General features: G+C 37.8%; 2 protein-coding genes across 2 annotated transcripts; one reads left to right on the forward strand and one right to left on the reverse strand.

The window, feature by feature from the left end:
• Positions 1-1143: 1143 nt before the first annotated feature.
• Positions 1144-12965, reverse strand: LOC131783580 (integrator complex subunit 10). Its single transcript, XM_059100347.2, has 21 exons — positions 12783-12965; positions 11935-12002; positions 11437-11540; positions 11207-11263; positions 11050-11132; positions 10638-10719; positions 9883-9971; positions 9152-9420; positions 8707-8897; positions 7564-7666; positions 6972-7008; positions 6793-6862; positions 6159-6251; positions 5650-5732; positions 5069-5146; positions 4593-4652; positions 4008-4164; positions 3551-3630; positions 2952-3114; positions 2553-2640; positions 1144-1700 (listed from the first exon to the last, which is right to left on the reverse strand). Exons 1-21 carry the CDS (start codon positions 12936-12938, stop codon positions 1556-1558), a joined length of 2256 nt encoding a protein of 751 aa, XP_058956330.2. The 5' UTR covers positions 12939-12965; the 3' UTR covers positions 1144-1555.
• Positions 12966-13048: 83 nt separating this feature from the next.
• LOC131783592 (ubiquitin-ribosomal protein eL40 fusion protein) lies at positions 13049-15839 on the forward strand. Its single transcript, XM_059100359.2, has 5 exons — positions 13049-13072; positions 13195-13317; positions 14838-14924; positions 15054-15156; positions 15657-15839. The coding sequence occupies exons 2-5, from the start codon at positions 13215-13217 to the stop codon at positions 15751-15753; spliced, it is 390 nt and encodes a 129-aa protein (XP_058956342.1). The 5' UTR covers positions 13049-13072; positions 13195-13214; the 3' UTR covers positions 15754-15839.

Raw genomic sequence — 15839 nt, forward strand, 5'->3', positions numbered from 1 at the left:
ATCTCTCTCTACTTTCTTCAACCATTTTTGGCGAGATATGTAGATTTTTTTCGCAGCGCTTTGCAATTGCACTACTACCGTATACACATAAACGACACTGTGACTGAGGTTGTCCCTAAAAAATAGAAATCCTGATGTGGTCCCGTCCCGCAAATTACTCTTTTAAAATGCATCCCTCGGGACGCACCTACAAAGCAAAGTTGAGTATGCAAAGCGATTTAGAAATTAAAAATAAAAAACGCAATGAGTAAATGTAGGGATCGCTATAGTATGGCGATGATAGCCGTAAAATATTGTTGTGCACCAGAACACCTGCATTTTTCTGCTTTCAGATTATAGGGCATCGCAGTAAATCTTTTAAGGTTAGAGATCGTTTAAATCTTGTTTTAATGATTGCAAAACTTATGAATTATAATCGCACATACACTATAAATCCACGATCTCGACGATTTAAATTCTCAGTTCGCGCTGATCGTTTCGATTCGATCAATCAAGGTTGTCTTTGCGCGGGTCCACTTTCTACTATAGTTTTGCAGGTTTGAACCAGTCAATTGAAGGTGCGTTGTCAACTTTTGTACGAATTTCCTCTCTTAAAAAAGTGACAGCGTTCTAATTACCAGGAAAATTACCGTGACAGGGTAATAGATAACTAAGGTAAGGTATTAGCGTAGTCCCAGTACCCAACGTGATTGAGGTCACTGAGGCACAAAGCCACTGAGTACGTCGTGTATGTACACACAAGTCGTCAATACAATAACTATGAAGTGACGCCAACAAGGGACGCGCGGACTTGACGCAAATCGATCAGAGTAATCCATGCTCCTTCCGTCCCCGAGTATATTTTACACTGTCGAGTTACAAAAAGATTACCATGATCTTGTCTTTCTAGCTCTATGCACCGGCGAGTGGATGATAAGTTGTATCATAAAAGCGTGCGCCAACGAACACCCTTGTTAATACTCTTTGTAAAGCCGGTTTACCACCTCTTCTTTACATGGACGAATGGACTCCGAGCTCGACTGGAAAAAGAAAATAATCCACAAGGGCTAATCTATGCCTAGCCTCGCGTTGTAAAAGGTGAAGAGCACACGCAAATTTAAAACGAAGATAACGATGGACAAAAACAACAGCTGTTTCCTTTTTGACTAAGAATTTTATTCTCGATATTTACAATGTGATATCTCCTCTTTTTCTGTACTTGTAAATTTTAGTCAAACTTCAAAAATGAGACGAGCGATGCAAAAGTGTTAAGAGCTGGGTCGTTTTAGTGGCTGGATAACAATTTAAGTCACCGGGGTGCAGTTTCAGACAAAGTGAGACATCTCGCGCATAACGGGTAAAAACGCGCGGAAGTAGTGGGTTTGGTTTTCGTTCCCGATTGGTTGAGAATACAGAACTTTTCTTTCGATTAACAGGGCTCATAGAAAGAAAGAGTTCTCCAAAGCTTAGTAAACTTAAACCGTAATACTTTAACAGAAATAACCATTACGTTCTAAATCTCATTAATATTGTTTCTCAGTTATACGTGAGGTTACGTCGTTGCGTCATGTTTGTGTCAGCTTAAAAGAGAATCTTTCTCGTTTTGTAAGAAAGCTTTGAGAAGTGGTTCAAAGCTTTCATCACTGCGACTGACTTGTCTCTCCATGGCGGCACGAAAGTCCTCTTTGGCTCCCTTGTTAACTCCTCGTGTCACTGCTCTACTGCAAAGTAAGTAACCGAAGTCAAATAAGTCAAGAAGAAGTAAACTAAGTAAAGCGTAAGTAACAACGGATCTCTAAAAATTTTCTAAAGACATTAATTGACAGAGCTGGCATTTAACAGGGTAATTTTGAAATTATTGTAAAAAGTAACTCAGTATTAAATTGGTTTGCCTTACGACTCCGAGCACGCTCTGTGATTGGTTAAAGAAACAAGCATCACTCTTTCAACCAATCGAATGTTAACAAAAAACCAGTTGCGACTTGAACACTGAGATTTTCCCGCACTTTAGAGAAGTAGCCGCTCAGTGATTGGTTAAAGAAACACACATCACTCTTTCAACCAAACAAATGCTAACCAAAAACCAGTTGCGACTTGGATACTAAGGTTTTCCTGCACTTGAGACATGTTGACACTCTGTGACTGGTTAAGGAAACACACAGCTCTCTTTCCGCAAGTCAGATACTAAACAAAAACCAACTTCGACTTAGACACTCAAGTTTTCCCGCGCTTCACACAGTTTATTTATTGTAACTTTGAGCTGGAAGTGGGTCCTGTAAGTATATTGCTTTATTCTGATTATTTATTGAGATAGCTTTGGGGTCGTTTTAATGACACCAAATGGAGAAAAGAAACAAACTCTCCCAATAGCACACAAAAGACATATTGAAATAGCCTGGAAAAATTGACAGAGTTTGATTCGAAAGGGGTGAAAATAAATCACAAGACGCTCACTTTTACCTTCCTTTAAAATTCTAAATTTAGCAAACGACATTTCGCGAAGGAACACGTCTCACATTGGAGTAGACGTTGGTGACATAACATGGGAAATAACCGCCATATTTAGGACTTACCCTGAACCAGATGTAGAGAGAGGAACTAGATCGAGGTTGTACGAATCATCACTGTAGAGGTGCGCGAACTCCTCCAGAATATCGATATCTGCACACTATTAAGTAAACTTGGAGGACACTGTTTATCACCCGGTCTAAATCCACAAAGCGGCAAAGTAAACACATTAAAAAGAAACGCACGTGGCGTAAATTGTATTCTTATACCCAACGAGATCTTACATGTATTCCCGCTAGGAAAAGCGCCAGGTCCCGCCGGGATTCCCGCCAAGGTTCCCGTCGAGGTTGCAACGGGATCTAGCCGGGACTCCTGTAAGGAATCGTTCCGGGATCCGCAAGGATCCCCACCGGCACAGACTGTAATTAAAAACATTTCTAAGAATTCGAATTAAAAAAGGATACTGTTCACGTAACTGAAAAACACTCTGTATCTCAGTCCTCCCTGATCACGGATCCTGTCCAGGAGCTCATAGAAGGCATCCTCTTCTCTTGGCCAACCAAACTGCACTAACACTACCACGTGACCAAGGAGTGTGTCATTTCGCCCTTCCGTCACCAGCCTTTGCTAGAAGTAAGAAAAATGTTTTTTCCTCTCATTCCCATGGCTTTAGTTTACTTCTCACCATTGTCTCTATATATTTCTCAAAATATGGTACTGTGTAACACAACATCGCTCAGTTGACTTTTCCCCCATCAATCTACTATTACACCATTTCACCATATTAGGGGAACGGAACGCGCAAAATATATATTACACAGTGAGGCAGGGCAAAAATACGAACAGAAAACATGGAAACAAAATGGTTGCACTGGACGATCCAAACTTTGATTTTTTACGTTTCTTAAGCTTGACATTTTGAGGGAATAAACTTTAAGCGCATCATTTTTTATGGTTCTGGTTTCGTTTGTGTTGTTTTGTCTTTCGCTCGAGATTACTGCTTGAAAGACTTTTTGGGTACAAAGTGTGACTAGAGAGGCTTTACATTATTGAGAAAAACTACCTTCAGTGACGAAAGAAGTAAACGGACAGTAAAAGAAAGCACTTCTGTTTCACTGCACTGGATCAGTCTTAAACATCGACCTGAGGGTTCAATAGAAAAATTATCACAAAAAAAAAAATTTAAAGAAACAAACCAAAAACAGCAATACAACAATCCACACCACAACAATAAAAACAGCTGTTCACTCTTTGCCAGTTCTTAGAATAGACCTATTCACACGGTTCGTCAGTACCGAGCACTCAAGTTTGGGCAGCAACAATACTGGACCCTCCACCAGGCCGGATAACACGCGAAACAGGAGAATATTCTCTTGACACTAGGCCATTTCCGATGCTGCCCCCCCCCCCCCCTCCACTGCAAATCTCCCTCCATTCGGCAAACACAAACACCTTCCCTGACACCTTCCCTAGGTATGCTTACGAAGCAGTCATTGAAAGGTGATTTTGTGTTAGTATACCGCCAGTTGAGGAAGAGCTTGACAAAGATGGTTCATTTCCACTCGCATCAAGTTTTCCTTGATGCACTGATGTTGATCTTTTCAGTGTCATGTTATCTCCAGATGAACTTCTCGCCGAGAAGAATTGCAAACCATAAAGTGCTTCTTCACATGCTCTCTGATGAAAACAAGAACAAACGAATGCGAGTTACACACGCCTAGCTCTTTCTAACCGAGATAAGGTTCGTATTGTAGGCAACGGACCGGGTTTTTGCCCTTCGATTTATGGCTGAAAGACTTTTCTTGCCCATAAACACAACACAAGGCAACGACTCCATCTCCGTTCCAAGATCTCACTTCTCTCCACCCCCCCAGAGCCTTCTTCTGCTCGGAATTTCTCCTCTTTTACACCCCAAGACCTCCTTCCGTTCTAAGGGAAGGGAGAGGAGACCCTGGACATGGTCGCGACTGATTCCAGCTAAGACTCAACCCAAATCTCTTGAACCGCAATCCATAGAGCTAAACATAAGACCATAATGTAAAAAAGTCACGATTTTTATAATAAAACAACTATCCATTTTCATTTCTAATTGGTTTGTTTATTACCTTGTGATCATCGAGGCGGAAGTAGCAACATGACAACTGAATGGCTCCTCTGATAAGTAACTAAACCACAACACAAAGAAAATACAAATTAGTAAAAACAAATAACACTCTAAACGTTTTCCACGTTTTCATCTTAAGCATGCGTCTGATGTAAATGAGCAGGCTGAAATTTGTCGCGAGGCTACGAACTGGATTCTGCTTAAGTTACATTTTGGTCTAGCTTGAGCTTGTTTTTTGGAGAAAAAAATGACAGTTTGATCGAGAAGACTATTGATTCGGGAAGCTGTTTACAGTTGGTACGTCACTTTGAGATATTTTCCTCTGTTAGTGAACACTTAACTACTTTGAGCAATTAACCTTTAGCTTTCCTCCGATATTCCATTATTTCTTGGCTTGCAATGTGATCAGAACGTCCTATGGGCAACACCTCATTACATCGCATCAAACTGTTAAAGCTTTCCTTCAAGCGCCCTTACCTCTTGATTTCCCGAAGTGTCCTGTTCCAATGCATTTCGTTGTTCCTGAAGAAACTCAACAGCTTTCTTGTATTTACCCTACATAACAGACATAATTCAAACGAATTCAAATCGAATCTAATAGAATCAACAATCCAAACTTAAATATCATCGAGAACCGGTTGAAAAAAAAATCTAGGAAAGAAAACGTTTTCTTGGCCAAGTTCCTTGCACACACCAGAGCCAAAGCAAAACGAGTACTATTATTGGAAATGATTTCCGCCAGTCACAGCATGTTCTGACCCCTCAGTATTTCATCAGGTTTTCTCTGATAGTTTTCCCTGATACTCAGGGATGCGTGGAAGGAGGAACTTCGTGAACAACTGATACAGAAACCAACTAGATGAACATCCGCGACTGCATGTCGTTTGTAGGCTAAAGAAGGGGCCCTTGGGTGAAAATTACCCTAAACTCCATTTTTCCACGCGACATCATAATTTTTTGATAATAATACAATTTGAAAAGCTCCCAAAAGTCTGTAAGCTAGTAATGTAGGGCTTACGTCTGCAAAACCCTCCCCATGCCCCTGCTGGTTGTGTCACCTTGTAAATAAGTCGGTCCACTTTAAACGTTCCCATCCAGTTCCACTGGTCCACGCACCACTCGTCTAATAGACGCAGAAAATCTGTAAACACCACAAATATATAATAAGAGTGAGTTCCTGGACTTCAGGCAGGCTTGAATGATCCCTCAGCTTTAAAATCGCAGTTGTTAATTTAAGCCACGCCAACAGCTACTTGAGCTACAAAATTAAAACCCTTCTTATCACGGAAACTAAATATCGAGTGAAATCGCTGACTCGGGTTATTACCGAAATGTGTGAGGAAAAATGACAAGTTCACGTGCAAACTTTTCGTACAATCTTGCCGAATGCCACACACCACAATCTTGATAATTCGATCTTAGTTCACTCAAACTTCCCACTGACATGAACTTAAAACCATTCTTCTATAAATAAAATTTTCAGCGTGGTTCTACTCCATCACAATGTCGCAACACCGGATTTTTATAAAAAGTATTTTCACACAGTGTTTTTGCACTGTTGACAAACCGTTTTTATAGTCAGGATATGTGTTGAGAAGGTGCCAAGCCTCTACAGATACAGCGAAGTCATCTGAGAGGTTTTGACTGACAGAACCACAGTCTACATAAAAAATAAGAACAATAAATGAATGATAGTTTAATAAATAAATGTATTAACAAATCTAACACAAGCTATAGATCCTACAAACGATTTACTATGGACTTGGATGTATTACTGATATTATCGTAATTTCAAACCCGCCTTTCCCGAGTCTTTCTGTTCTCCAGTCCCATCTATGAACGAAAAAAAACCCAAAAAACGAAGTTTCGCTTTTTTTAAATAAATTGCTCACAGATGTTCAAAGTTTCCGTTTTTGCTGAAGTTACAATGTTTACATTTGCGAACGTTTCAATAAGATTAGGCAAAATAAGTTCAAGGCAGAAGGTAAGATGTCCACTTATAGCCGATTTCCTCAAACTTCAGAGACTCTCTGAAGTCTGTCTGATATTTTGTTACTCCCTAGCAGCTGGGCCATACAATACAATGTGTAGTTAGTCCTTTGTGGCCAATTTGTGTAGCCAGTAGCTTACAAGGATTAATAAGAATTAGATAACTTTTACAGAGAACCCTTTATTTATCACATCTTCCAAAGCTGTCTTACTTTTATCAATTATGATGTGTGATGGTTGCTTTCCCTTACTGTCATCCTTTGCAGGAGAACCAGACCTGCCCTACAAAATGGTGTTGAACCAGAGTTAGTTTCAGCTGTCCAAATAAAAACCAATTTATCAGTGGTGTTGGAAAACAATAAGTCAGAGAGTACAGTATAATCATACTTACAGATGCCAATTTTCGCTTTTTCTTCTTTGGTGCTGGGCTGTCCATGGAAAAGATTTAAAAAGGAAACAGAGTATGATTTCAAAAAAACCCTTCCTCCAAAACATTTTTACAATGCTTAGTGTAAGTAAAGAAATGTTTTTTGGTTTAAGAAAAGCTTGCAAATATCTGAATGCTTAATACACAGAAAAAGAAAGATGGTAAATTTTGAGCACAATAAAGAAATAGAGACAGATGCTTTTTGGTCTTGTTATGAGTGTAGGACAAAGAAAAAAAGTTCAGAGTCCCCACAAGGAATCAAATCACAGACCCTCAAACTTCCAGGCTCTGATACTCTACCACTGAGCTACAGGGACTCTGTGGTGAGCTAGGCCATTACAAGGTTCATATTTCGCATATATTTGTATGTCCTTTATACTGCTAGGACCAGTAATGTTGAATTGCTCAACCAAAAAAAGTTACCATTCCTCTTATTCTGTTGACACACATTATGCTTTCGTCATTCCTTATCTGTGACCAAGTTAATAATTAACTGTTTTTCAAGTGTTCTACACTAATACTGATCGTCTTGTTTGTCATTCCAAATTATTCATACCTGTCACTTGCTGCGGTGCTTGCAGAAGCATTGCCTGATAGCTGAGTGTTGACTTCAACACTGTCCTCAACTAAAACCAAAGGATACACCAAACCAGATGAAGCTGTTAAGGAATTAGAAAAACAAGTTAGGTAATCCTCATGTCATTCATGTCATTTGCTTAATGCATTTGCATAATGCTCCAAATGTCTGCTTTGAAACTCTTAAAGGAGGCCAATTTACATTATCAACTCAGTTCATAATACCAAAATTATCTTGTTAATCTTCATGTAAGTTGATCAGAAAGTTCTAGCATGACATCAATAAAGATGAACATGCCAGATCACAATAAATTTTAAGCAACTGAAATTTATAATGTTTTAGCACTTTATGAAACAATGGTCAGCAATGATAGCAAAGTGCTGGCCATTTTGTATTCAGTGATAACTTCACCACTATCAGTACTCTTTACATTTTTGAATGAGGTTCTATATCCTGATCAGAATAGGATACAAACTGGATACCTTGCAAGTCAATAAGCATTGAATTTCATCATCATATTTTATCATTAAATTCTAAACTTTAAAGACATGAAATCTGATCATTTTCCACTTTTTAATTCTAACCTTGGAAAAGATGGATGATAAGAACTTATGTGGAAAATAAATTTTAAGTTAAGGTAACTTTGGGAAATGAGATTAACTGGTATTGCTGAAAGACTCAAGTGCAGTAACTGTAACATGACATGTTAAGGAGTATTCCCTGACTTCTTGATTGTGTGTTAAGATTTTTTAAGATTGCAGCATCCATGTACATTCCCTCAGAATTTGCTGGTACCCATTTTTCTTCCTCTACCCAGTTTTTCTGACAGCATATCAGAACTCAATTGTCTCCTTCTGCCAAGGGCTTGAACCCAGTCTGCTAACTAAAGTCCATTTTACAGTTGTGTGCTTGGTTGCCAAGCCTTTGAACAGGAATGAGGCTAAGGTTGACCTTGTTATGATACAAACCTTGCTTGCTTTTCAAATGCAAATTTCTTTGTTATCATCACAACAAGGTCATGTTCAGCTTCACTCCATATCAAAGGCAAGGCAACTAAGTAAATAACTGTGAAATGGCCATGGTAAGGTAGGACATGGTAACTAGCACAGGAACCCTACTTACATATTATGTCAAGTCTGTTGACAACACGGCAATATTCCCAGACAGTCTGTAAGAATAAAATGATGGCAGCAAACATAAGCCCAGTTTTCTCAAGCACCTCCTCCTCTGTGCCTTCTTCCAAGCTATGCTTGGACATTTTTTTCAGTTTGTGATGTAGGTCTAAAATACTTGTCCAATGGTCATTGGTGCTTCTGGAAAAATATAACATGATGCACACCATTTTAGTCCCTGCAAGCTTAACATCAAATTATGTGCAAAAGTCTTTGACTTCAATCACTTTGAAGGCTGGGGGGTTGAAACTTTGAAAAAGTCTTGAATCACCTGTAAGCCATAACAGACCCAAATCAAAGTTAAAAAAATAATCATCGAAAAATTGGAATGGCTTGATGCCCACTGCTTAATCCACAACCATAAGCTTCTTGATTCCAGGAAAGAGATTCTTCACCTGTATTTTTTAGATTCCAGTCTTTCATGAATCCTACAAATCTCCACCCATCCACATTTCTTTGCTGCCAAGTAAAACAGCTCATGAAGGGCTATCCATGGCCCTTGTCCATCAAGCACTTCAGCTACAATACTTGTGTCTACAATGCTCTGATGAACATCAAAGTTTTCGGACATGTAGTTATGGGCTGTGGTACAGGAGACATAAAATTGAATGGATAATTCCAGCCACTTGTAAACTTGAGCCAGAGAGATACCAGAAACAATCCCCTAGATCAAGACAAAAAAAATAAACAAATAATAAATTAAGATTGTTGTGATGGTGTAGTTTGGGAAAGTTGAGCATACCATTTCACAAGACATCTAAATAAAAGAAGATCAGTTTTACATGAAAATTAAAATATTTTATAACTTCACACTGATCGTGATCATCTGATTTATGAGAAAGTTAACAGTATTAGCTATTTTGTACAGTAGTTTTGGTAGCAGCATTCTTTTTTCCTGACTTTTCCTCTAGCAACTGCTTAAACCACAGTTGAAGCATTTTGCTGACCTTTATCTGCAGGTAAAAGATATAACTGCCTGTGATGCGTTAAATTTGATTAAAGCTTAAAATTGAGAGAAGTAGACAATTTATCCTTAAATTACACTTAGGAGTACAAAAACACAAATGTGTGGTCATTTTACAACCATGAAATGCTAAGAGCTCTGTCTTACACTAAGATGACAAACCTCCTTATCTTCACCACTTTGACTCTCAGCACTTGAAGTACTAACTGTCATTTTTTCACTGGCCAGTAAGTGAGGCAATACATCACACACTGAAACAATATTTTTACAGCATCACAGTAACTAAGAAAAAAACAGTCTTGACATGCTTTTTAACTTACTAGAAATCTTATTGGTATGGTTTTTTCAAACTAATATTCAGTTTGTTATAGATCAATTTAATTTGGTGCTATATCAAGGCAACATCCTTCAGGTGATGAGTATGTCCCTTCTCTTTCCCTACATTACTGTGTAATATGTTGAAATTGTGAGGAGAAGTTACAATTTAATCAATTTTGGGAATAAAAGGGGCAAAAGCAACGCAAGAATTCTAGACTTGTAAAAGTAGAGCCAAACATGGGCTGGTAACTGATTAAATCCTCAGAATCTATTGAACAATCAGGTCCATTACCTCACTTCCCTTATGAAGGCTTCTGGCAAAAATATAAAATACTGGTCATGCTGAAAACAGGGAACATTTACTGACAACTGTGGTAACCCCTACTTAAAATTACAAGTGAAGAACTTCCTCATGAGCTGCAATTTAACAAGAAAACTTTATGCCCGATCAATCTCTTCAGCAATAATCAAAATACCAAACAGTTATAAAGAATTATAACTACAAATTGTCATATACTTGACGGAAGGGGATCACATTCATGTCAAGACCACCTTGAGAAATATGCTCTTTGAGTGAGTCAGGAGCTGCCAGCACAAACCTAATAACTTCCTGTAAGGATTAACAGGAGCTGCTGGATACTCTGAGTTTTCAGCCTCAATCAACATCTCTGTCAGAGCAACCTGTAGTAAAATATAACAATAATATCAATCTGACCACCAGCATATAAATAGAGAATACTTCTGTCAGTACAAACATGTTGGGTCAGCACAACCCTTAATGTAACAATAACATCAATCTTGCCACCATCATCTGAATAAAGAACACTTCAGTATAAACATGTTGGGTCACAATGAAACTTAGAAAAAAATGCAGTATTATGATTTTATTACTAAATTTTGATTGGAAAAGTTTTCATCTTACTTGCGACATATAGAGAAAATTTCTTGGTCTGATGTTAGTACTATAATTAAACATGATAATGATGTAAATATAATTGATCACACAAATACCCCATTCTTTGGAATCACATCAGGAAATCTCCTCATTAACAGCAACATCATTCGACATCTCTCTATGTAATCTTTGCATCTCCCTAAAACATTCAAGCAGAGGGATCAAAAAAAATTTCATACACTAGTGTTAATATAAAATGTATATACTGCTCACCTGCAGCCTTGAGAAGTATCTCTCGCTGTGCATGCTGTGGAAGACAGCCAAACATATCTAAAGGAAAAAAAACATAATAACACTACTCATGGCAAAAATTAAATTGATGATGATAATGGTGGTTTTCACACAATATTAATCTTCATATCTCATTGCCGCATGGGTAGAGAGGATTAACTATTTTAACAAAATGTAGATTTACCTATTAATTAATACACCTAATTAGGTACCTGTCAGAAACTTTCCATGTTGGTCCATGACATCACTTTCAAGAGCATCAGTGAAGCTAACAACTTCCTTCCAAAGAATGTCATTTTCTGGAAACTGTTCAAACCTAATAAATATATTTTTCTACATTGAAAAAACATTATGAAAAAGTAATTTCCAGCTTAATGTATGTTTAAGTTGAGAGTACAGATCAGAAGCTGGAAAACACAAGTCAAGCAAAAGGTCTTGTTAAAGCTCATAAATTTAAATTTGGGTAGGTTCCTCTAAAGGTATCCATAAGAAATTGGACATTGGAGAACTATCCACTTCCAACACAGAATTCCCTGACTAAATATTGATGCTGTGAGCTATCTTTAGTTGATATGGGCAATCTTCCTTCATTACTTTACACTAATCTCCTGTGACTACATTTCTCATTGAAGACAATGCCTTCTCTTCCTCTTTAACTATTCCACTCCCCAAGTTTCTGACAAGAGGGAATCTAAAATCAACAAACTCACATAATATAGAAAAGCTTGGCAGACTCCTGAACTCGCTCAGCATTTCTCTCGATACTGTAAGCCTCATACTGAAATGAAATGCTTCACATAAGTGAAATGGTACATACATCAAGATGCCAAGCACAAGTGATTGTTTCAAAATGGTAAAAAGTCTCTCTGCATTATCATAATGGCTCCTGCAAAAACAAGCTTCAAGAGACAAAGATAATGAAGTATATATGAGACTGAATGGTAAAACTTCCCAACTTATTTTGCCATAAGATACCAAGGAGAGCTTCTAAACTTCTAAAACAGCAACCTTGAAGTAACATTTGATTGTGTGGTCTGATTGTCCACAGAATCCAGAGAAGGACTGTTGTCTGTTGTAGAGACTGACGTGTTAATGACCCTAGCAGAAGTCTCATCACTAATAAAGACTTCTACTGAGGTCATCAAAACATCAGTCACTCCTACAAACAACAGTCCTTCCCATGACTACTCTCACCTGGACAATCAGACTACACAATGTTATCTTTCTAACTGGGATGATGATCCCATCCAAGAATAGTAGTATCTCTGTGACTTAATTAGAAATTTTAATTTTAACTTTACTCCCTAAATCACCCGCATTTAAGGTTAAATAAGACTTAAGTAACAATTTAATATATATAAAAAAAATCCTAAGTGATCAAACACTGCAGTTTTGAGTGCGAGACACGATGATAACTCACTTAAATCTATGGATCGTTCTATAAGTATTGACCAAAGACGCCGCTAGACAATCATAGACGCAGACTGAAAAGAAAACATGACAACTGGTACAGAAACTTACAAATCAATGGACAAATAATTGCAAGCTCTGACCCTACCTGAATCCCGAAATCTTTGGGATATAGTGTCTTAGCAGTTATTAGCCACGCTTTAGCTTCATAAGGATTATTCTCTCTCAAGCTTTGCCGAGCTCGTTCGACTAACCACTGTGATGGCGAATCGAGATCTTCGATGGTCGCATCTTCGCCCGCCATGTTGATTTCAAGAACTTTCACTTTGATTTACACAACATAGAAAGCTCAATTATGATATATCGCGGGCGCTAAAACCCTTCAATTAATTTGTGGCCGCCCCACACATTTTTCCTTCTCTCCATCAAAGACACGAGGTAATTTGGCGTTAGATATTACTTTGTAGTCAGAAAAAATCGAAAAATACTCGGTTATTTTTCAACCTGATCCTGTCATAAGAGAGGAATAATAAATTTAGTTATCGTTGCTTTCCTTTCAGATCTTCACCGGGTGAAGACCATGCAGATCTTTGTCAAAACCCTCACGGGTAAAACCATTACTCTTGAGGTTGAACCAAGTGATTCCATCGAGAATGTGAAAACTAAAATCCAAGACAAGGAAGGTAAAAATAATAAACAATTCTAGTAGTTGCGTATTAAATAACGATGGCAGTAAATCAAAAGCGCTTGGGTGACTTTCTCTGTTAAGTATCGGGCAAACTTGTAGTGCAAAGCTCGAAGAATATCACTATTATGAAATATATGCATTCCTGTAACGTTGAAGCATTCGAGTGGCATTTGGTTAAAACGGTAATAATTTTCGTAGGAACTAACAGTCGTGACGATTAAACTTGTTCTGAACAGTAAAACATTGCATCAGTCATCCTTTACTCGAGATCTATCTCTGTGGTTGTCCAAAAGGACGCCTAGATCATTGAAATAGATACACCTTTTTTTGTCAGTGTCTGTGATGCAAAAAAACTTACATCACTTCCATCATCACTATTGTTTCTATAATGGATAAAGGGTCATCTTGAAATTCTCATTCTAGCACAATCACAATGCAGGACATTAGTTGGATGAACCTAGATTAAAGTGCTAGGTTACCTACTACTAGTTTTCTGTAGGGAAGAGGTAAAGATTTGAGCAGCTGTGGTTATTATTAGAATTGGCAAGATTGGTTCGCTTTCCTGTGTTTGATGCTTTAATCAGTTGCTTAAAATGTTATCTGTCTGAGACTTATCTGTTTCACCAGCACAGCAGTGATTAGCTTATTGATTTAATTTAATTAAATCATCGAGCAAAGAGGTGACAGTGGAAGACAAATTTATTTATTAGCTAGATGGTGTTAATTTAGATATGACTTAAATCTTTCTTAACCCTTTGAGTACTGTAAAGTTATACCTGCATCATCATTTTCACTTCAAATGTCTAGAGCCAGTTAAAAAGACTTCAGTGTGCCTGAATTAACATGAATCTCTCAAAATTCTAATTTACTTAGTATGTTGTTATAAGGGCTACTCAGGGTGTGAAATTTTTTTTTTTTTTCTGATGGCCACTTGGCTCCTAAATTTTTTCAAAGTGGTAGCTGATTCAAAAAAAGTTGGTTGCCATTTTTAAAGACAAACAAAACCTCTTTTGAATGCTGTCAGCATTCTAGGTAAACCCCTCCGAAATTAAGTTAGGAAAAAGATCTTTAACATGCTACAAATTGGATAGGTAAGATGATATACAATGTTCAAGCTCACCTAAATACAAGATGGTGTCTAGTCATTGCTTTAGATGCCTGTGCTGCGTTTTGAAAACAAACTTAACAAGGAAGTTTGCTGTGGCTTTACCTTTGTAAATCTTTTTAATTCACTATATCTCTAAGTAAGGTTATGATGAAGCATTCTAGTTGTCAATTTGGTGACTAATTTTCAGGATTTGGTCGGCAAAGTGAAAAACTTAGTCGCACTGGCGCCTGTATTAGGCGCAATTTCACGCCCTGCCACTGAAAAGAGAAAATCTTGACTCAGGGACTATGTCTTGAAAGCATTCAAGAGGTTAGTTCTGTTACAAGCAGTGTATAGCGGCTACGAGGAAAAACTGCCAATCAAATGCCAGGAACAAAAGGAATTTAACAGACTGTTTTTGATTGTAGGTATTCCTCCTGATCAGCAACGGCTTATTTTTGCTGGCAAGCAATTAGAAGATGGAAGAACTCTTTCTGACTACAACATCCAGAAAGGTATAGTTAGCATGCTTGACCTGTATGACAGTAAAAGTAAACCCTGAAACACAGCTGAAATGATCTGCCATTAGATCTCACTGAGAACCTTTTTTGGCTTATTGCCATTTTGATTTTTTCCATCAACAGAATCCACTCTCCATCTTGTGTTGAGGCTGCGTGGTGGGGTTATTGAACCCAGTTTGCGCCTTTTGGCACAGAAATATAACTGTGATAAAATGATCTGCAGGAAGTATGTTTTCTTTTTATTATTTAATAACCAACTTTGTGTTTCATCATTGCTTCAAGCAAAGTGCAACTTCCATGGTGTGGTATATTTCTCATTTTTCTCCGTTATTGATCAATGTGAGATCACAGACAACACAATTAAAAATTTAAATGTTGTATGAACTGTATGGCTGTGTGCTTGCGTTTATCCACAAACATCAACAAAAATCTTGTGTGAGGGCTGTGTCTGGCCACTTAAAGTGAAAGATGGGAGCTAAGAGATGAAAGGATGAAGAAGAGTGACCATTATTTGATAAATTGCTTTTAGACTTATTGGATTGGATGGGAAAATTTCATGGGCTTATTTTGATACTCATGGCCTCAAGCCAAATATTTCCATGTCTGGCCCACCCATTCAGTCAATAAATATTTTCTCTTTAAGATTTGGATTGTGGACAAGGAACTCCTACAATTTGTTATTATATCTGGATACAAGTTTGAAGTTGAACATTCCTTTCTTTTCAGGTGCTATGCCCGTCTGCATCCTCGAGCAGTCAACTGCCGCAAGAAGAAATGTGGTCACAGCAATAACCTTCGACCAAAGAAGAAGCTTAAGGGCTAACTCATTGGCTTTATTATGTCAACTATTGAACTTTGATTTCATCTGTGCTGTGGAAGTATTCTTGGCAATAAATAACTTACAAACTA

Source organism: Pocillopora verrucosa, chromosome 6 (assembly GCF_036669915.1).
Source record: "Pocillopora verrucosa isolate sample1 chromosome 6, ASM3666991v2, whole genome shotgun sequence".
NCBI classification, from domain to species: Eukaryota; Metazoa; Cnidaria; class Anthozoa; order Scleractinia; family Pocilloporidae; genus Pocillopora; species Pocillopora verrucosa.

Excerpts from the sequence above, each read along its gene's own strand:
- LOC131783592 (XM_059100359.2), top strand. The coding sequence starts at position 13,215 with ATGCAGATCTTTGTCAAAACCCTCACGGGTAAAACCATTACTCTTGAG. Across the intron at positions 13,318-14,837 it reads TAAAATCCAAGACAAGGAAG|GTATTCCTCCTGATCAGCAA; the intron begins GTAAAAATAATA and ends TTTTGATTGTAG. Across the intron at positions 15,157-15,656 it reads GATAAAATGATCTGCAGGAA|GTGCTATGCCCGTCTGCATC; the intron begins GTATGTTTTCTT and ends CTTTCTTTTCAG.
- LOC131783580 (XM_059100347.2), bottom strand. The coding sequence starts at position 12,938 with ATGGCGGGCGAAGATGCGACCATCGAAGATCTCGATTCGCCATCACAG. Across the intron at positions 9,972-10,637 it reads TCCTTACAGGAAGTTATTAG|TGTGTGATGTATTGCCTCAC; the intron begins GTTTGTGCTGGC and ends ATATTGTTTCAG. Across the intron at positions 4,653-5,068 it reads ACACTTCGGGAAATCAAGAG|TTACTTATCAGAGGAGCCAT; the intron begins GTAAGGGCGCTT and ends GTTGTGGTTTAG.